The sequence below is a fragment of the Musca autumnalis genome, unplaced genomic scaffold (genome assembly GCF_047663935.1).
Source record: "Musca autumnalis isolate F117 unplaced genomic scaffold, ASM4766393v1 scaffold_2, whole genome shotgun sequence".
In the NCBI taxonomy this organism is placed as follows: Eukaryota; Metazoa; Arthropoda; class Insecta; order Diptera; family Muscidae; genus Musca; species Musca autumnalis.
Genome location: NW_027411755.1, coordinates 228,580,096 through 228,596,037, shown reverse-complemented (window position 1 = coordinate 228,596,037; position 15,942 = coordinate 228,580,096). Strand labels below are relative to the sequence as shown.

The following is a 15,942-nucleotide window of genomic DNA, read 5'->3' as shown; positions in this document are numbered from 1 at the left end:
TCTGATTTAAAAAACCCGAAGGTTATATTACGAAAATGAATAAAAGTTGTAAAGATTGTATATATTATGGTTATTTTCCAATATATTTTGATAATTATTGCCAAAAATTTTGAAATTGATTTGTTTTTACTTGCTGTGCTGCGCACAGTGTCACGACCGTGGCCAAAAATGGTAAAAACTAAATACTTCGTTGAACAAATTTATTGATGGGGAGTGATAGAAAACATATTAATTAAGAATAATCTGAATTTTGGTACTGATACGTGAAGTAGTTTTTGCTATATGAGGATTTAAATCCGACTATTTTAGTTAATACGTATTTTTGTGTGTTTTTTTCTAAAATTAATAAATTATATTATGCGTTAATATTTAAAATTTAAAAGTAACGTTCGCTGCAAAAATGGTTCCTAAGTTTTCTTGGGATGTAATAAACTTGGCTACACCTTTGTTTGCATGTAAATATTAATCATATGGTGTTTACATTTACCCAAACATGTATTACTAAGTTTATTAATTTTCTGAAGCAAATTTTAAATTGAGTGGAGTGGGAACAAAATTGTATAAAAGTGTATATCGATATTTTTTGCTGTATGAGTAGTAAAAAGTGAGTACTTCAAATATATAAAGGTCCCAGCTGCAGAGGTTTGCAGACGAATGTGTCACTTCTCTTTTTCAGCGACCACCTCACTGAGAGGATACCCCCTTTTTTAACAAATCGTTTTGCGGTGTTGGCTATAGCCCGAAAACGAATGAACCGATCATCATATATTTTTGTGGGCTTATTAAGTACCTAATAGTCTTGCTTTAAAACGAGAGAATTTTTAAAAATATCAATTTTTTAAAAAAATTGTGAACAGCGAAAATCAAAATTCGATTTTATATAAAAAATTTACGGTTTTTGACCACTAATCGGTCAAAAAAATTTTTAAAGGAAATTTCTCATATATAAAGACATGAGCTTGATATATTCAATATGCTCACAAACAATATGAAGACTAAACACCAAATTTCAGTCATATCGGGTGGATATTGAGGCCACAACACTCAAAATACCGAAAATGAGGAGGCACGGTTCTATGGGGGCTATAGGAAGACGAGGACCTATACCGACATATTTCTGGTGGAAGGTTATAAGTACCCCAACGGAGACTTAATACCAATTTTCAGCAATTTCGGTGTGATAATCAGGCTAAAACCTCCAAAATACCGAAAATCGGGAGGTACCGTCCTATGGGGGCTATATGAAGGCGTGGACCTATGCTGACAAATTTCATGGTGAAGGTATAATGCCCCCTACGAAGACTAAATGCCAAATTTCAGCAATTTCGGTGTAATAATGAGGCTAAAATCTTCAAAATACCGATAATCGGGAGGTACCGTTATATGGGAGCTATATCAAAACGTGGACCTAAGCCCACAATTCTCTGTTGGAATGTTTGATACCTCTGCCGAAGACTAACCACAAAATTTGAATATTTTCGGTTGGTCATTGTGTCTTAAACATTAAAAATACCGAAAATCGGGAGGTACGGTTCTATGGGGGCTATATCAAAACGTGGACCGACCAACCCAAATTTTTGTCCTGAAGATTGTAAGTCAATAATAGGTACGTGTACCAAAATTGATGCACCTACGACAACTCCTTCTATTTTTGGCCACAGTTAATATGAACTCGCGACATAGTGCTGCGTTAACAGAATTAACCATGACTCTTTTTCACGCATTTCAATACATATTGTCTGTTCCAGAACTGCAAAAATCTACAGAGGTGAGGCATATGGTAACCCTTTGCCTCTCAGCACCTTCTCTCACCTACAAACTGACAATTGCCGCAAGTAAACTCGCCTAATGTAAATTGGGACTAAGCAAACACATGGCGATTATAAATATTTGCAATAATTTTGTCGTGTAGATGTCTTAAAATATGAAATGTCATAAAAATCATTACCGGGAAATCATAGAAAAGAAACAACTTAGTTTTATAAAATTTATGGTTTAATACAAAAAAATAATTTACTTCAATTTTAATGTAGGAAGTTACACTTTCTATAAAAATCATACGTAGGGAAATGTTATCCACTCTCGTTTTGCAATGCGACGGTCCATAGTATCTTTATTGTATAGTTCGACTAACAGAATCAAATGCTTCGTTTTTATGATCGCTCACATTGGGTCTTGCCTCATAACTGCAAATTGTTACACCATGATGATGGGCTTCACTAAATTCACCACGAAGACCTGCAAAAAAAAAAAAAAATGTTTGACAAAAATTTCGAATACAAAATTACATACATTTCAGTTACATACCAATATAGAAAATTTTTGTATTATCATCACCAAAATTCGATGGAAAATGTATAGATAAATGATGGACTGATGAAAATGTAACAACTCTGTAGGGGAAAGAAAATATGTAAGAATATTAGGAGAAGGAAAAAACTGGACAGTTATAAATAATCTCTGCCTATGACTGAACAAAAAGAAATGGTTCATAATATTGCAGTTATGATCGCAAAGCTGAACGTTTGAGGAAGAGGTACCTCAAGGAATGCATTGACATATTCCTTCTTGAAACTGGATCTAATTTTGAGATTCATTTCTTTCGTGCCAATTAGTCATTTCAGTTGGTCAACGTAGTTTTTTTAGAACATTGGTACACGTTTGTAATATCTATTTTGTCTAAAATACTTACTTTGGAGAATATTCAACTTCGCCTCGGCAATCTCTTGTCAATTCGAATTCCTGATCCGCTTTAGCTTGGACATCATCAAATGTCATTTTAGGACGATTTTTGAAACTGAAAATGGACAAAATTTGTATGATGGTATTAAACTGGTTTAACCGCTAAAAATGCTGGTTAAAAGCAACAAAGGTTAAGTTAGGGAAGTTTACGTTTCTTATGATCCTAGGCTTACAATTTGTAAAGGAAAAAGTCTGGTTTATGCTCTTTGTCCCAATTTACATTGGGCGAGTTTACTTGCGGCAATTGTCGTTTTGTAGGAGAGAGAGGTGAGGCATATGGTAACCCTTTGCCTCTCAGCACCCACTCTCACCTACAAACTGACAATTGCCGCAAGTAAACTCGCCCAATGTAAATTGGGACTATCTGCCGTTTGTTGTACTTTCTAGGCCATATATCGGGTAGTATGGACTTTCCCCAAATAAAAAAATATTTAAGTTCATTTGTGGTAAAATTTTCAAAGAAATCGCACAACCCTACTTCGTGCTTTGGAAACGCAAACGCAACTTTCTAATAAATTGTCCAGATATCCGGCCTTTTGATGTGAGTATAAGAATTGTACGACTACGCGAATTATTTTTGAAAATTTAACGGACTATATCTTGGAAAATATGGACTTCTCATATAGAAATTGTATACTGATGTATCGATAGTATCGAAAAAGAATCAGGAGCCCGCGTTTAAATACGAATAAATAACAACATATAACATAACAATATTTATATATTTATAACAATATTCTGATTCCTTTTTCCGAAATAATATGAGACGTGCAACAACTATACTTACAGCCTCATTTTATTAGGATGTGAATCATCATTGGCGCCAGATACTATGATACCCTTCAGTTTAATGTTGCCTGTAAAGGGTATGTTGAACAGTAACTCCTCATCACAATCGCTTTTGACAAACTGTAAATGTTAAACAGATTAATACATACATACTTTTGAAAATGCAAAACGAACCTAACCTTTGTCACATCAAGTCTTTCCTCGTATGGTTTAAAGACTTTCTTTCCATCACCATCGCTTTCCTCATTCAAACACTCCAAATTTTCCATATCAATTTTTTGATATAAACTGTATTCGATGCCCATTTCAAGGGCATGATCAACATCTGTGGCTTCGTGCCCACATCCATCGTGATTATGGGAATGACCAGGCATTTCTTTCTGCAAATCAATCTATTAAATTTACCTGTCTGTTCTGGTTGTTTCTGTCTGCATTGACAACAGTTTTTTTTTGGGATCGAACAGTACGAATAAAAAGACAAAAGGAAATAACCGGTAAACATAAGTAACCAAAACAAAACCGTGTATGTTACGAATGAGACATTGTAAGATGTATAATAAAGTAATCAGCTGTTCATACAGAATGTACCTATTGTGAATGGGCCATGAGGAATCTATTGTGACTGAATACCTACACCGTACGAAATATAGGTTCAATTTATAGTTCTGTTCTTTTACGTCCAGCATCGTCCAGTTTCCATTTTCTACTCCAAAATATTTCCTTACACCAAGGAACACAACAGCAATCCGGTAAACGGAACAAATCTAGTTTAGTAAAAACTCTCCGATTTTTTTGAAATTTTTTCCAGAGGTAGGTATTTTTACGCTGATTACGGGAATATAAAATTTTCTTGGGGGACGGACCCGGTTACCCGGTTATTTAACCCGAAAGTCCGGGTACCCGGTACCCGATAGACCCGGTTCTACTGAACCGATTCTTACAAAATGGCTATCGTTCTGTTAACAACATTTGACAACAAACATAATAGATTGTTCATTATTGTGATTTGATTTCCTTTGTATTTTATGTATTTGACAGCAAACTAAATAGTCAGGGCTAACTAGTTTGGGCTGAATGGCCAACTGTATAAACTGTGATCCATAGTTTTAAAAGTAAATAGCATTTTCTCAGGTGGAAAAGTATTTTTGGAAGTTTCAAGCGTAAATCTTAAGTAGTTTATGAATTAGGCCGACTTCCGTATCGTCAGTTCCTTTGCAAATGACTGCAAATGAGATAAGTATTACGTTTCTTAACGCCGTAGTACTTAACAACTGCGAAGATACGTGTTTCAAAACGTCAATATTGCGCATTCTTAACGCAAGTAAAAAGCAAAAATGTATCATTTTTATTTCTGATGCATTAAGTTGCATTTTCGAGGAACAATGTATGAGTGTGCAACTGAAATATTTTGACGAAGTTTAAACAACAAAAAGTAACTGACGATACGGAAGTCAGCCACGGTGTGCCTAATTATTCCATTAACCGATCTAATCAACACAGTCTAGACTAAAAAAAACTACAAAAATTTAGTCCGAGAAGTGTATGAAGAAGTGGCTCCAAATATTGCGACATTTTGTGAACAATATCTATGGAAATAGATATAAGGTTGTAGTCAAGATCACTACGACTGTCAGCTATTAAAATGTTATTACGTGCCGAGAAAGTAGCATTAAACCGGATTAAAGTACAAATGTGTTGAACTTTTCCGATGAGATAACTGAAGGAATGCACAGACATAGTCTTCTTGGAACAGTATGCAATTTTGGGGTTCATTAGGTTTATTTTTGAGGATGCGCAGCTGCTGTAATGACAGCTACTCCACTCGAGACCCTGAAGTCCACCGTGTTCATCCTGGTTGTTGAAAGAGGGGTTAGTTTTAGAGATTAGTAGATGTGTTAATGTTGTGATGGTGGTGTTAAATTGTTGAGGCGAGGAGTAAGTTAAAGATGAGATGATGGTTAATGATTTTGGGCTATGGTTTCACATGTGTTGGGACCGATGAGTTGAGGAAAGACATGGTGTATTCTGGTTGTGATAATAGTGTTGTGTTGAATTGTAGAGATGATTTTTGAAGTTGTTGGGTTGTGATGATGGTGATTCATTCTTCTGGATGGTTTTGACTATTGCTTCGTTCAATGGCTCGTACTCAAATGCCGCTGGCTTTATTCATCCTCTTGATATGGCCCAGCCAAAGCAATAGTTTTTACTATATCGGTATCGGTCGGCGGGTACAGCTCACGGTTTATAGACCGGATCTCTTTTATACTTATGTATTTTTAATTCCATAAAAAGGAAACAGTTTTCCAAACACAAAATATATTTTTCATTTTGTTTTATAACAATTTACATAGTATTTTTAATTAAAATTAGCAGACTCCGGTCCGCGTTGCTGGCCCGTCGTAATGATTTTTAATGACAACTTTTTATGGACTTTATGCCTGACAATTCAAAAATTGGTATTTTCCATTGTCAAACCGAGAAGGATTTTAAATGTATCTATCGATTTTGTCTGTAACCTTTCTATTCTCATACGAACTTTGTCGAATTTTGCGCCCATTGATGCTGTTTAGAATTAGTTATCGTCCATGTCCCCTGTCTTGTTACTAAAGCGATCTAATTATAAAAGTTAAAAAAATGGTTACGTCGAATTCTTCCGCTTATTGAGACTTGAATGTTTTAGTTTTTCATGGCTGATGGAACGTTGAACCTCACCATTTAAGGAAATTTGTAAATACAATGTATATCGTTTTTCTTGGTCGGAGGCGCACCCACCATTGTCTCGCAAATTAATTTGCAACACGATGCACTCATAAGTTTACCAAATATAGCGATTATAAAACAATAAACCCCGAAAATTCGTTTATAAATAAAGGACATTTTGGACCACGGGACATTTCGGAACATTTTCTGAAAGTGGGCGTGGTCATTAGTTTTCAATATATAACGTATTTAATTTGGCTCCAAATATGTACCTAGTACATACACAACCCCATTGTCTCCCAAAATTTATGCTGAAACTGAAATATTGCGTTTTTTTAATATTGAATAGGGGAGGTACCGCGTCCCCTCTAGAATTCAATAAAATATGTACCCTTCGGGGCCCATCTCTGTAAATTCTCCGACAATTTCAAGAAAATCGGTTCAGTAGTTTTGTAGATGTAACATATTTTAAAAAGTTGGCATGGTCAAGTTTTTGTGTCCCAAATAAGTAGGTAAGGTCGGAGACACAACCACAATTGTATCGCAAATTAATTTCCAAACCGATACATTCGTAATTATTGTAAATATAGCATTCCTTAAGAAATTCCCTTCCGAAATTCAACAAAATATGTAGCCTATTTTCACTGGAAGCTATCGCTGACATTCCTTGACAATTTCAGGAAAATCGGTTCATTATTTTTTGTAGAAACGATTAAAATTTAAAAAGTGGGCATAAAGGTAGGCCTGGTAAAATTTTCATTGCATAAGAACCTAAGTTGGGTTATGACGAACATTTCAAAAAAAGAACTATCCAAATAGGTCCAGCCGTACTCAACTGATGCTATTACCAACGAACGACATTATATATACTGACCTCCCCTTGATGTCACCTGGGGAACTGCCTTTAACACCCGTTGAAGGTAGTGAGCTAACATGTGCCGCGCGTTCGCCCATAAGAACGTTAAAAACTTGAGTTTGGGCGTCGGGTTAGTAACCGTCCCCTAGAAAAAAAACAGACTACTATGAAAAAACGAAAGAAAAGAAAAACAAACCCCTCTAAAGTTGACGAACCCCGCAAACGTTTTAAGGGCCATGATCTGCGAATCTGCACCTCGAATGTTCGCACTCTTTATAGAGAAGGTGCAGTTTACGCATTGGCAGATGTATTTGAAAAGTAAAAGGCCGACATTACTGCCATACAGGACATACGATGGAACGGGAAAGGCGTAACAACAACACCTAAAGGTGACGCACTGTATTATAGCTGCCATGACACAAAGCATTAGTTTGGTTGCGGATTTGTAGTTGGTCAGAGGTTAAAACATCTGGTCTCCAGCTTCACCCCAGTGAATGAAAGACTCGCTGCAATTCGATTAAAAGCAAAATTTTTCAACATCAGCTTTATTTGCGCTCATGCTCCCACTGAAGGCAAGCGCTTAGAAGAAACGTTTGACCGTTGCCCTGCCAATGACATTAAAATTATTTTAGGCGATTTTAATGCCAAAATTGGAAAGGAGAATATCTTTGGCCCAACAGCCGGGAAATTCAGTCTCCATAGTGAAACATCTGACAATGGTATGAGGCTGATAGACTTTGCAGCTGCAAGAAACATGGTAGTTAGCAGTACCAAATTTAAGCATCTCGATATTCATAAGGGCGCCTGGCTGTCGCCAGATCAAAAAACAAGAAATCAAATTGATCACGTTGTGATAGATGGAAGACATATATCAAGCGTGTTGGATGTACGTCGTTCCGAAGTGCAAACATAGACTCGGGCCATTGCCTTGTTCAGCAAAGGTACGTACCAGATTAAACGTAGCAAACAAAGTGCTACGGAAGTTGGACATCGGTAAGCAGCAATCACAACAGATAGCCACAGCATATTCCACTCAACTGGCCCAACTGCTTAATCAAAGCACTGCTCGTCCCGATAACATATCAGGACAATGTCAAAACATTGCCCACTCCATGCAAACAGCCGCAAAATCAGTACTTGGATATCAGAGACCTCCACCAAGGAATACATGGTATGACCAGGAGTGTCGTGCGGCATATAGGGCTACTTTACAATCAGTAACAACGCGTAGCGCACGAGAAAGGTATCGGGAGAAAAGGAGAGAGGAGAAACGTGTTTTCCGCAGGAAAAAGAGAGATATGTAAAAGCGGGAGTGTGAACAAATCGTAATGTACCGGAGACAGAATGAAGTCCGAAAATTCTACCAAAGAGTGAGACATCAAACTGATGGCTTTGGAACTGGCACATCCTCCAGTAGAGACCAGCAAGATAATCTGGTAACTGATACAGATAGTGTGATAAGGATATGGATAGAGCATTTTTCCAAACTATATGTAACATAAGGTTGCAAACATATATTTGTTTGGACACAGACCGATTATGTTTGGATCCAAACATATATTTGTTTGTAATCAGTCCCAAACAAATATATGTTTGGATCCAAACATATTTCTAATATATATTTTTCTGCGTGTAGTTAGCTCCATCTAGCAGGAAGAACGCGTACCCGACGATTGGAACTTGAGCATCCTGTGTCCCGTCCATAAGAAAGGAGATAAGACATTATGCTCCAACTATAGGGGCATAATACTATGTTTACATTTACGAAATCCACTCGATTTCAACTGTCAATTCCATTGCTCAAACGTCAAATGAAATCGAATCGATTTCAGTTGAGTTTTCATTTGACGTATACACAAAGGAATTGACAGTTGAAATCGAGTGGATTTCGTAAATGTAAACATAGTTTAAGTCTTCTCCCTATCGCCTACAAGATAGTGTCAGGGATATTGTACCCTGACACCCATGGTCAACGAAATAATTGGACCATACTAATGCGGCTTTAGACCTGGCGAGTCCACCATTGACCAGATATTTACCCTGCGGCAAATCCTGGAGAAGATCCATGAGATGCAGATCGACACCTACCACTTTTTTGTCGATTATACATCAGCCTTCGACAGCCCGCTACGTTCAAAGGTATTCCAAGCCATGTCTGAATTTGATATCCCCGCAATGCTCATTCGGCTTTGTAAAATTACTCTAACTGACACAAGATCTACGGCTAAAATAGGAAATAACCTATCCGAAGAGTTTTGTACCAAAATAGGTTTCAGACAAGGAGACAGCCTTTCTTGTGAGTTAGTTAGTTGCTTATGCTGATGATATAGACATATAGACGATACATTTATGAAGGTCGAAGGAGAATCTGCTAAAGTGGGTCTGGCGGAATGCGTCCATTGAGCTCGGACCAACTGTGGAAGTTGGTTCCTATAATTTTGAGGTAGTAAAAGACCTCGACCAACAGATGCTACTTTGGCTTAAATAAGCACTTCAAAAACAAAGCCACAACTCGTCAAACAAAAATAACGCTTTACAAAACACTGATACCACCCCTGGTGATGTATGGTTCCGATGCCTGGGTACTTGCGCAAGCAGATAAGGCAGTGCTTGGCGTGTTTGAGAGAAAAAATCTTCGAAAGATCTACGGACCAATCTGCGTTGACGGTGAATGTCGACGTCGTATGAACCACGAGCTGTATCTGCTATACAACAACATCAATATAGTTAAACGTATCGAGATGCAGCGATTGCTTTGGCTAGGCCATATAATTAGAATGAGCGATGATGAACCTGCTAAAAATGCGTATAAATTCGAGCCACATGGCGGTGAACGCAGAATTGGCAGGCCAAAGAATAGATGGCGTAAACAAGTGGCTGAAGAGATGACAAGGCGCGGTATTCCAGAAAGCGAAGCACTAAACAGAAAGAATTGAAGATCTTTTCTTAGTTCGGTCTATGGAACAAATGTTCTGTAAGGGGCCAGCTAAGTAACACGGTGTGCCTTAACCAAATTTAAATGGAAGGTGCTTACACCTCCGAAGTTTTTGCAGATTCTGAAACTACAATGCTCATAGATGAGAAATATCAAGAAACAAAAAAATCGCCGGAGGGATTTTCAAATAAATCGCGATTTAAATTCACTCTTTTAGGGGTTCTTTATGTTTTCGCGATTTTGCGTGGAAACCGCGAGTAATATGTAAATGGGCCCAAAGAAAATGTTGTAGCTGTGAAAATTCTCCAAAAGATTGACCTTCATGATATCTTCGTAGCTTTTGCCGTTTTTGAGATATAGAAGTTTAAATTGAAACAATGCTCTGATTGTATGGCCTCCTTATAAAACAATATCATGCTCAGGGCGCATTAACTAACTTTTGATGAAAACCGCTTACACATGGGAAGATTTCGCGGATTATGAAACAGCAATGTTCATAGATAATAAAAATAAAAAAGCAGAAAAAATCGGCGGTGGGATTTCTTAATAAATCGCGATCAATATTCACAATTTTAGGGTTTTTTTAGGTTTTCACGATTTTGCTTGGAAACCGCAAGTCGTATCGAAATGAGTCTAAATAAAATGTTATAGATGTCAAAATTCTCTACAAGACTTACCTTTAGGTTTTTTCGTAGGTATTACCATTTTTGAGATATATAGGTTCAGTTAAAATTTTTAGGTTTTTATCTTAAGTCTTCAAGATTTTGCTTGGAAACCGCAAGTCATATCAAAATGAGACTAAAGAAAATGTTGAAGCTGTGAAAATTCTGTACAAGATTGGATGATTTATTTTTTCCTAGGTTGTACCATTTTCAAGATATATAAGTTTAATTTGGGAAATTGCAGTAATGGCATTGTTTTATAAGGAGGCGATACAGTCAGTGTATTGTCTCAATTTGAACTTCTATATCTCAAAAACGGTAAAACTTACAAAAATATCATAAAGGTCAATCTTGTGGAGAATTTCCACAGCTACAACATTTTCTTAAGCCCCATTTACATCGGACTCGTGCTATCTAAGTAAAATCGTGAAAAGCTAAAGAACCCCTAAAAATGTGAACTTAAATCGCGATTTATTTGAAAATCCCTCCGGCGATTTTTTTGTTTCTTGGTATTTCTCTTCTATGAGCATTATAGTTTCAGAATCTGCAAAAACTTCGGAGGTGTAAGCACCTTCCATTTAAATTTGGTTAAGGCACACCGTGGTAAGTAATTAAACTATGCCACTATCGATCACTTTCTTCCGACTTTTATTTTCATTTTAACAATTACAATTATTCCAGTACAAGATTTTTTCATGATCATTTATTGTACGAGTACTTATCAATTTTTTTAAACTCATGACAATATTATGACAAATCGAATCTTTCACCACTTCATTTGGACTCATGAAAATTCGATAAGAAAGATCGGATCTTTCACGACTTCATTTGAACTCATTCAAAACAAACAGTGAAATCATGATTTAACATGGAACCACTTCCATTAAGGGGTCGACCATCGATAACAATTATCGGTGAGTGGTGTTGTCAGTTGTCAAAATTGATCCACGTATGGCAACACTCAACTGAAGTTGCGAAACTCAGTTGACGAAGCGGCTGTTTTTCAGTAACCACCATTTTTTCGAAGAAACAAGAAGTAAAATAGAAGGAAAAATAAACATTTTGTTAACAATTATTGATTCTTTGCATCATTAGTTAATTTTGTGTATCAATATGGTAAAAATAACGACAAAGCAACAGTTCGAAATATTAATTGATAAACTGAGTAAAAATCCAAACTTAGCCCGAGGAGTTCGGGTTTTTGCTGAAACCAAAGCCACAGCGGATGAAGCGTGGAGGTCCATTTCGGACAGTTTAAACAACCTCCAACACGAACACCTGAAGAGTGGCAGAGAGTCTGGATTCACTTTAAAGCAAAGTTGAAAAAGAAAATGGCTCAAAATAAAAGAAACTTCAACGCCACTGATGGTGGTCCATCACAAGAAGTGAATTTATCGCCTTTGGAGCAGACAGCAGCAAATCTTTTGCAAATGAATTTGGTGACAAATCCAGTAGGTTGGGACAGCAAATAAAACTTGACGATCCGAAGATTCAATGGCCTGGTTATATTCCAATCTTGGGTTGTTTTCCAAATTTGCTCGAAAACTCAGCCAAAATATTGTCCAGAATACACAAAAGAGTTATCCAAAGCGCAAATTATTTTTAAAATAGTTTTTTTTTGGCGAATAGAGGTCACAAGTTTGAAAAAACACTGATCGATAACATGTTTATCGACCACCTAGTTGAGTTGACATTAATGGTACAACATTTCATCTCAGTCGCGCAAACAACTGACAACGCAACTCAAGTTTAGTGGCAATGCAAGATCGACCCATAAATTTTGCTGGGTACATGTTAAATTGCACTTAACCGAAACCTTTGCGAGGGAGGTACCCAAAGATATTGTCTGATATAATAGACCTTCTTGGAACATTTCAAACATAGAACATGTCAAATCGGATAGTCAATTCGTAAGTTATTGTTAGACAGCGAAATTTTATGCAACCCCTATTTTCGGTCCGATTCATGTCAAATTTTGGGAATGGCCATATTCTTGGCTTCTAATTAAATTGCTATCGAAACATGTGACATATGCAAAATGCATAAACTTTTGCATATGCTAAATTTATGCATTTTACATATTTTCTTATGCAACAAATATTTCAATAATAGGTACAAAAATGTTTGTATGTACAATTTTTCTGTTTAAAATTATTTTCAGAAAAGTGAATAAAATAGAGAAATGTATAACCACACCGTGGTGCAATGGTATACACGCCCGCCTTGCACGCAGAAGGTCGGTGGTTCGATTCCCCGGCCAGGCAACATCAAACATTTTTCAACGATGGCAAAATACCCCTCAGTAATGTTGGCGACATTTGAGTATTTCAGCCTTGTAAAACTTCTCTACAAGTGGTGTCTTTAGACATGCCGTTCGAACTCGGCGATAAACAGTAGGTCCCATATCATTGAGCTAATATGAATCGGGGTGCACTCATTGATATGAGAGAAGTCTCCCTTGTCCCGTATGGGATGTTGTGGAACAATGTTGTTTGTTTTGTATAACCACAGCCTCAACCTTCAAAATACCGAAAATCGGGAGGTATCGCTCTATGGGGGCTAAATTAAGGCCTGAACCTAAACCAACAAATTTTAGGTGGAAAGTTGTTTACCCCCAAGGAAGACTTAATACCAAATTTCACACAATTCGGAGGGATATTTAGGCCATTACCTTAAAAATACCGGAAATCGAGAGGTACCGTACTATGGGGGCTATATGAAGACGTGGACCTATACCGACAAATTTCAGGTGGAAAGTTGTATACCCCCAAGGAAGACTTAATACCAAATTTCAACCATTTTGGCGGAATATTTTGGCCACAACCTTCAAAATGCCGAAAATCGGGATGTACCGTTCTATGGGGGCTATATTAAGGCGTGGACCTGTACCAACAAATTTCTTGAGAAAAGTTTTACACCCCAACCAAAGAATAAATACCACATTTCAGCCAGTTCGGAGGAATACTGAAGCCACAATAATCAAAATACCAAAATTCGGGAGGTACCGTTCTATGGGGGCTATATAAAGACGTGTTCCTATATTGACAAATTTCAGGTGGAAAGTTTTATACTCCCAACGAAGACTTTATACAAAATGTCAGCAATTTAAGTGTGATGTTGAGGCCACAACCTTCAAAATATCTGAAATCGGGAGGTACCGTTATATGGGGGCTATGTGAAGGCGTGAACCTATACAGAAAAATATCAGGTGGAAAGATTTATACCCCCAACGAAGACCAAATACCAAATTTCAGTCATTTCGGTGGGATATTGAGGATACAACTTTCAAAATACCGAAATTCGGGAGGTACCGTTCTATGGGGGCTATATGAAGACGTGGACGTATGTTGACAAATTTCAGGTGGAAAGCCATTTAAGTGTGATTTTGAGGCCACAATCTTCAAAATATCGGAAATCGAGAGGTACCGTTATATGGTGGCTATATGAAGTCAAATTTCAGGTGTAAAGTTTCATACCCCGAACGAAGACTTAAAACCACATTTCAGTCATTTCGGTGGGATTTTTAGACCACAAATCCTTGTATATACTTTTACATGTGGTTTTACATATGCTCATTTTATGCAAATATGTCAAAATATGCACAATATGCAAACATTTCTGGGCCTAAATCGTGTTATTTTGTGATAAAACGAGTTTCTGTCTAATCAGATTTTCTCTACGACCATCCTAACCATATATGCATTTGCATAGGATTCCGCTGTCTAGTTATTGTGCTCACCAGTCATTTTAGTTGGTTACTTTTTTACAGCTTTTGTGACATTTTCTCAGAAGGTAGGACATGCCATGAAAAAGTTGTACCGTGGTGGATCGATATAAGCATGATCTATTTCTGGAAATAATATTTTTTCATTTACTCCCCTCTAGAGTGATCTTGCGCTCAATTTTAGCGACAATTTTTGGAACCTTTGTAGGGAAGGTACCCAAAGGAGTACCTCTTTGAACTTCAGACAGACGGGGTTAAATCGGACCGGCTGGGTTAAATCGACTCAAAATTGTCTGAAATGGGCTCCATCCAGATATTTTTGTGGTCCCAAAACCATTATTTCGAGAATGGACATTTTTATACCCTACACCACTATGTGGGGAGGGTGTTATAAGTTGGTTTTGGCCAAAAAGTTTGTAACGCATCGAAATAGTGGTCGTAAACCCATACATATATATACCAAAATGAATGTCTCGATTAGCTGAGTCGATCTGGCTATGTGTGTCCGTCCGTCTGTCCATCTAAACCTTGTAATCACGCTACAGGTCGCAATTTTGATTGGATCGTCACGAAATTTTGGATGTTGATGGGGGTCCCGGAGGGGAAGAAGCCTATTGATTTTGGTGATGGTAGGATAATATTTAGGGGTCGGAATGGGCAAAAAACGTATGTGGATAAAAAGACAACGTTTTTTTTCCAAAGCGAATATCTCAGCTTCTATACGGGTTGTACCAAAAGCAAAACCTGACAATAAAAGTAGAAAATATCACCTTTCCAATGATGTAAAGTAGGTTCTCGTAGGTGATCGAACAACGAAGATATCACAATAGTCGCAAATAAAACCCAAATTTTCATTTTTGCGATTTTAATTATAATTACGATTATCACAGCTTTGGTTGGGGACTTTCCAAAAGCAAAGCCTGGCTATGAAAGTAGAAGATCCCATATTTACAATGATGTAAACTAGGTCGGCGTAGGTGACCAAATAACGGAGATTTCGCAATAGTCGGTAATACATCCCATTTTTCCACTTTTTGGAAATCACGCTACAGGTCGCAATTTTGATCGGATCGTCACGAAATTTTGGGGGTTAATGGGGATCCTACAGAGAAAGTAGCCTATTGATTTTGGTGATGGTCGGATAATATTCAGAGGTCGGAATGGGAAAAAAAGTTATTTGGAGAAAAAATCAACGTTTTATTTCAAATCGAATATCTCCGCTTCTAAAAGGGGTATATCAAAAGCAAAACCTGCTGATGAAAGTAGAAAATATCACCTTTGGAACGATGTTACGTAGGTTGTCGTAGGTGGTCAAACAACGAAGATATCGCAATAGCCGCTAATAGAACACAACTTTTCATTTTTGGGATTTTAATAATAATGACGAATATCACAGCTTTGGTTCGGGACCTTCCAAAAGCAATGAAAGTAAAAAATCCCATCATTACAATGCTGTAAAGCACAGAGGAAAAAACCTTTTGATTTTTGATAATGGTCGGATATTATTCAGGGGTCGGAATGTGAAAAAAAAATA

At 37.1% G+C, this 15,942-nt stretch overlaps 1 protein-coding gene and 1 long non-coding RNA gene across 2 annotated transcripts in view; one reads left to right on the top strand and one right to left on the bottom strand.

The window, feature by feature from the left end:
* The first annotated feature begins 249 nt into the window (after positions 1-249).
* Positions 250-15,942, top strand: part of LOC141395336 (uncharacterized) — a 109,377-nt gene continuing 93,684 nt past the window's right edge. Inside the window, exon 1 of the long non-coding RNA XR_012410613.1 lies at positions 250-604. This is a non-coding gene — a long non-coding RNA (uncharacterized lncRNA). The remainder of the gene's footprint in view (positions 605-15,942) is intronic.
* Positions 1,978-4,044, bottom strand: LOC141395333 (PITH domain-containing protein GA19395). The gene is made up of 5 exons (XM_073971002.1): positions 3,711-4,044; positions 3,530-3,651; positions 2,693-2,797; positions 2,308-2,393; positions 1,978-2,238 (listed from the first exon to the last, which is right to left on the bottom strand). The coding sequence occupies exons 1-5, from the start codon at positions 3,903-3,905 to the stop codon at positions 2,114-2,116; spliced, it is 633 nt and encodes a 210-aa protein (XP_073827103.1). The 5' UTR covers positions 3,906-4,044; the 3' UTR covers positions 1,978-2,113.

Coding starts and splice junctions, on each gene's coding strand:
- LOC141395333 (XM_073971002.1), bottom strand. CDS start 3,905: ATGCCTGGTCATTCCCATAATCACGATGGATGTGGGCACGAAGCCACA. Junction 2,798..3,529: donor CATCCTAATAAAATGAGGCT/GTAAGTATAGTT, acceptor GTCCATTTTCAG/TTTCAAAAATCGTCCTAAAA. Junction 2,394..2,692: donor GAAGTTGAATATTCTCCAAA/GTAAGTATTTTA, acceptor TTTCCCCTACAG/AGTTGTTACATTTTCATCAG.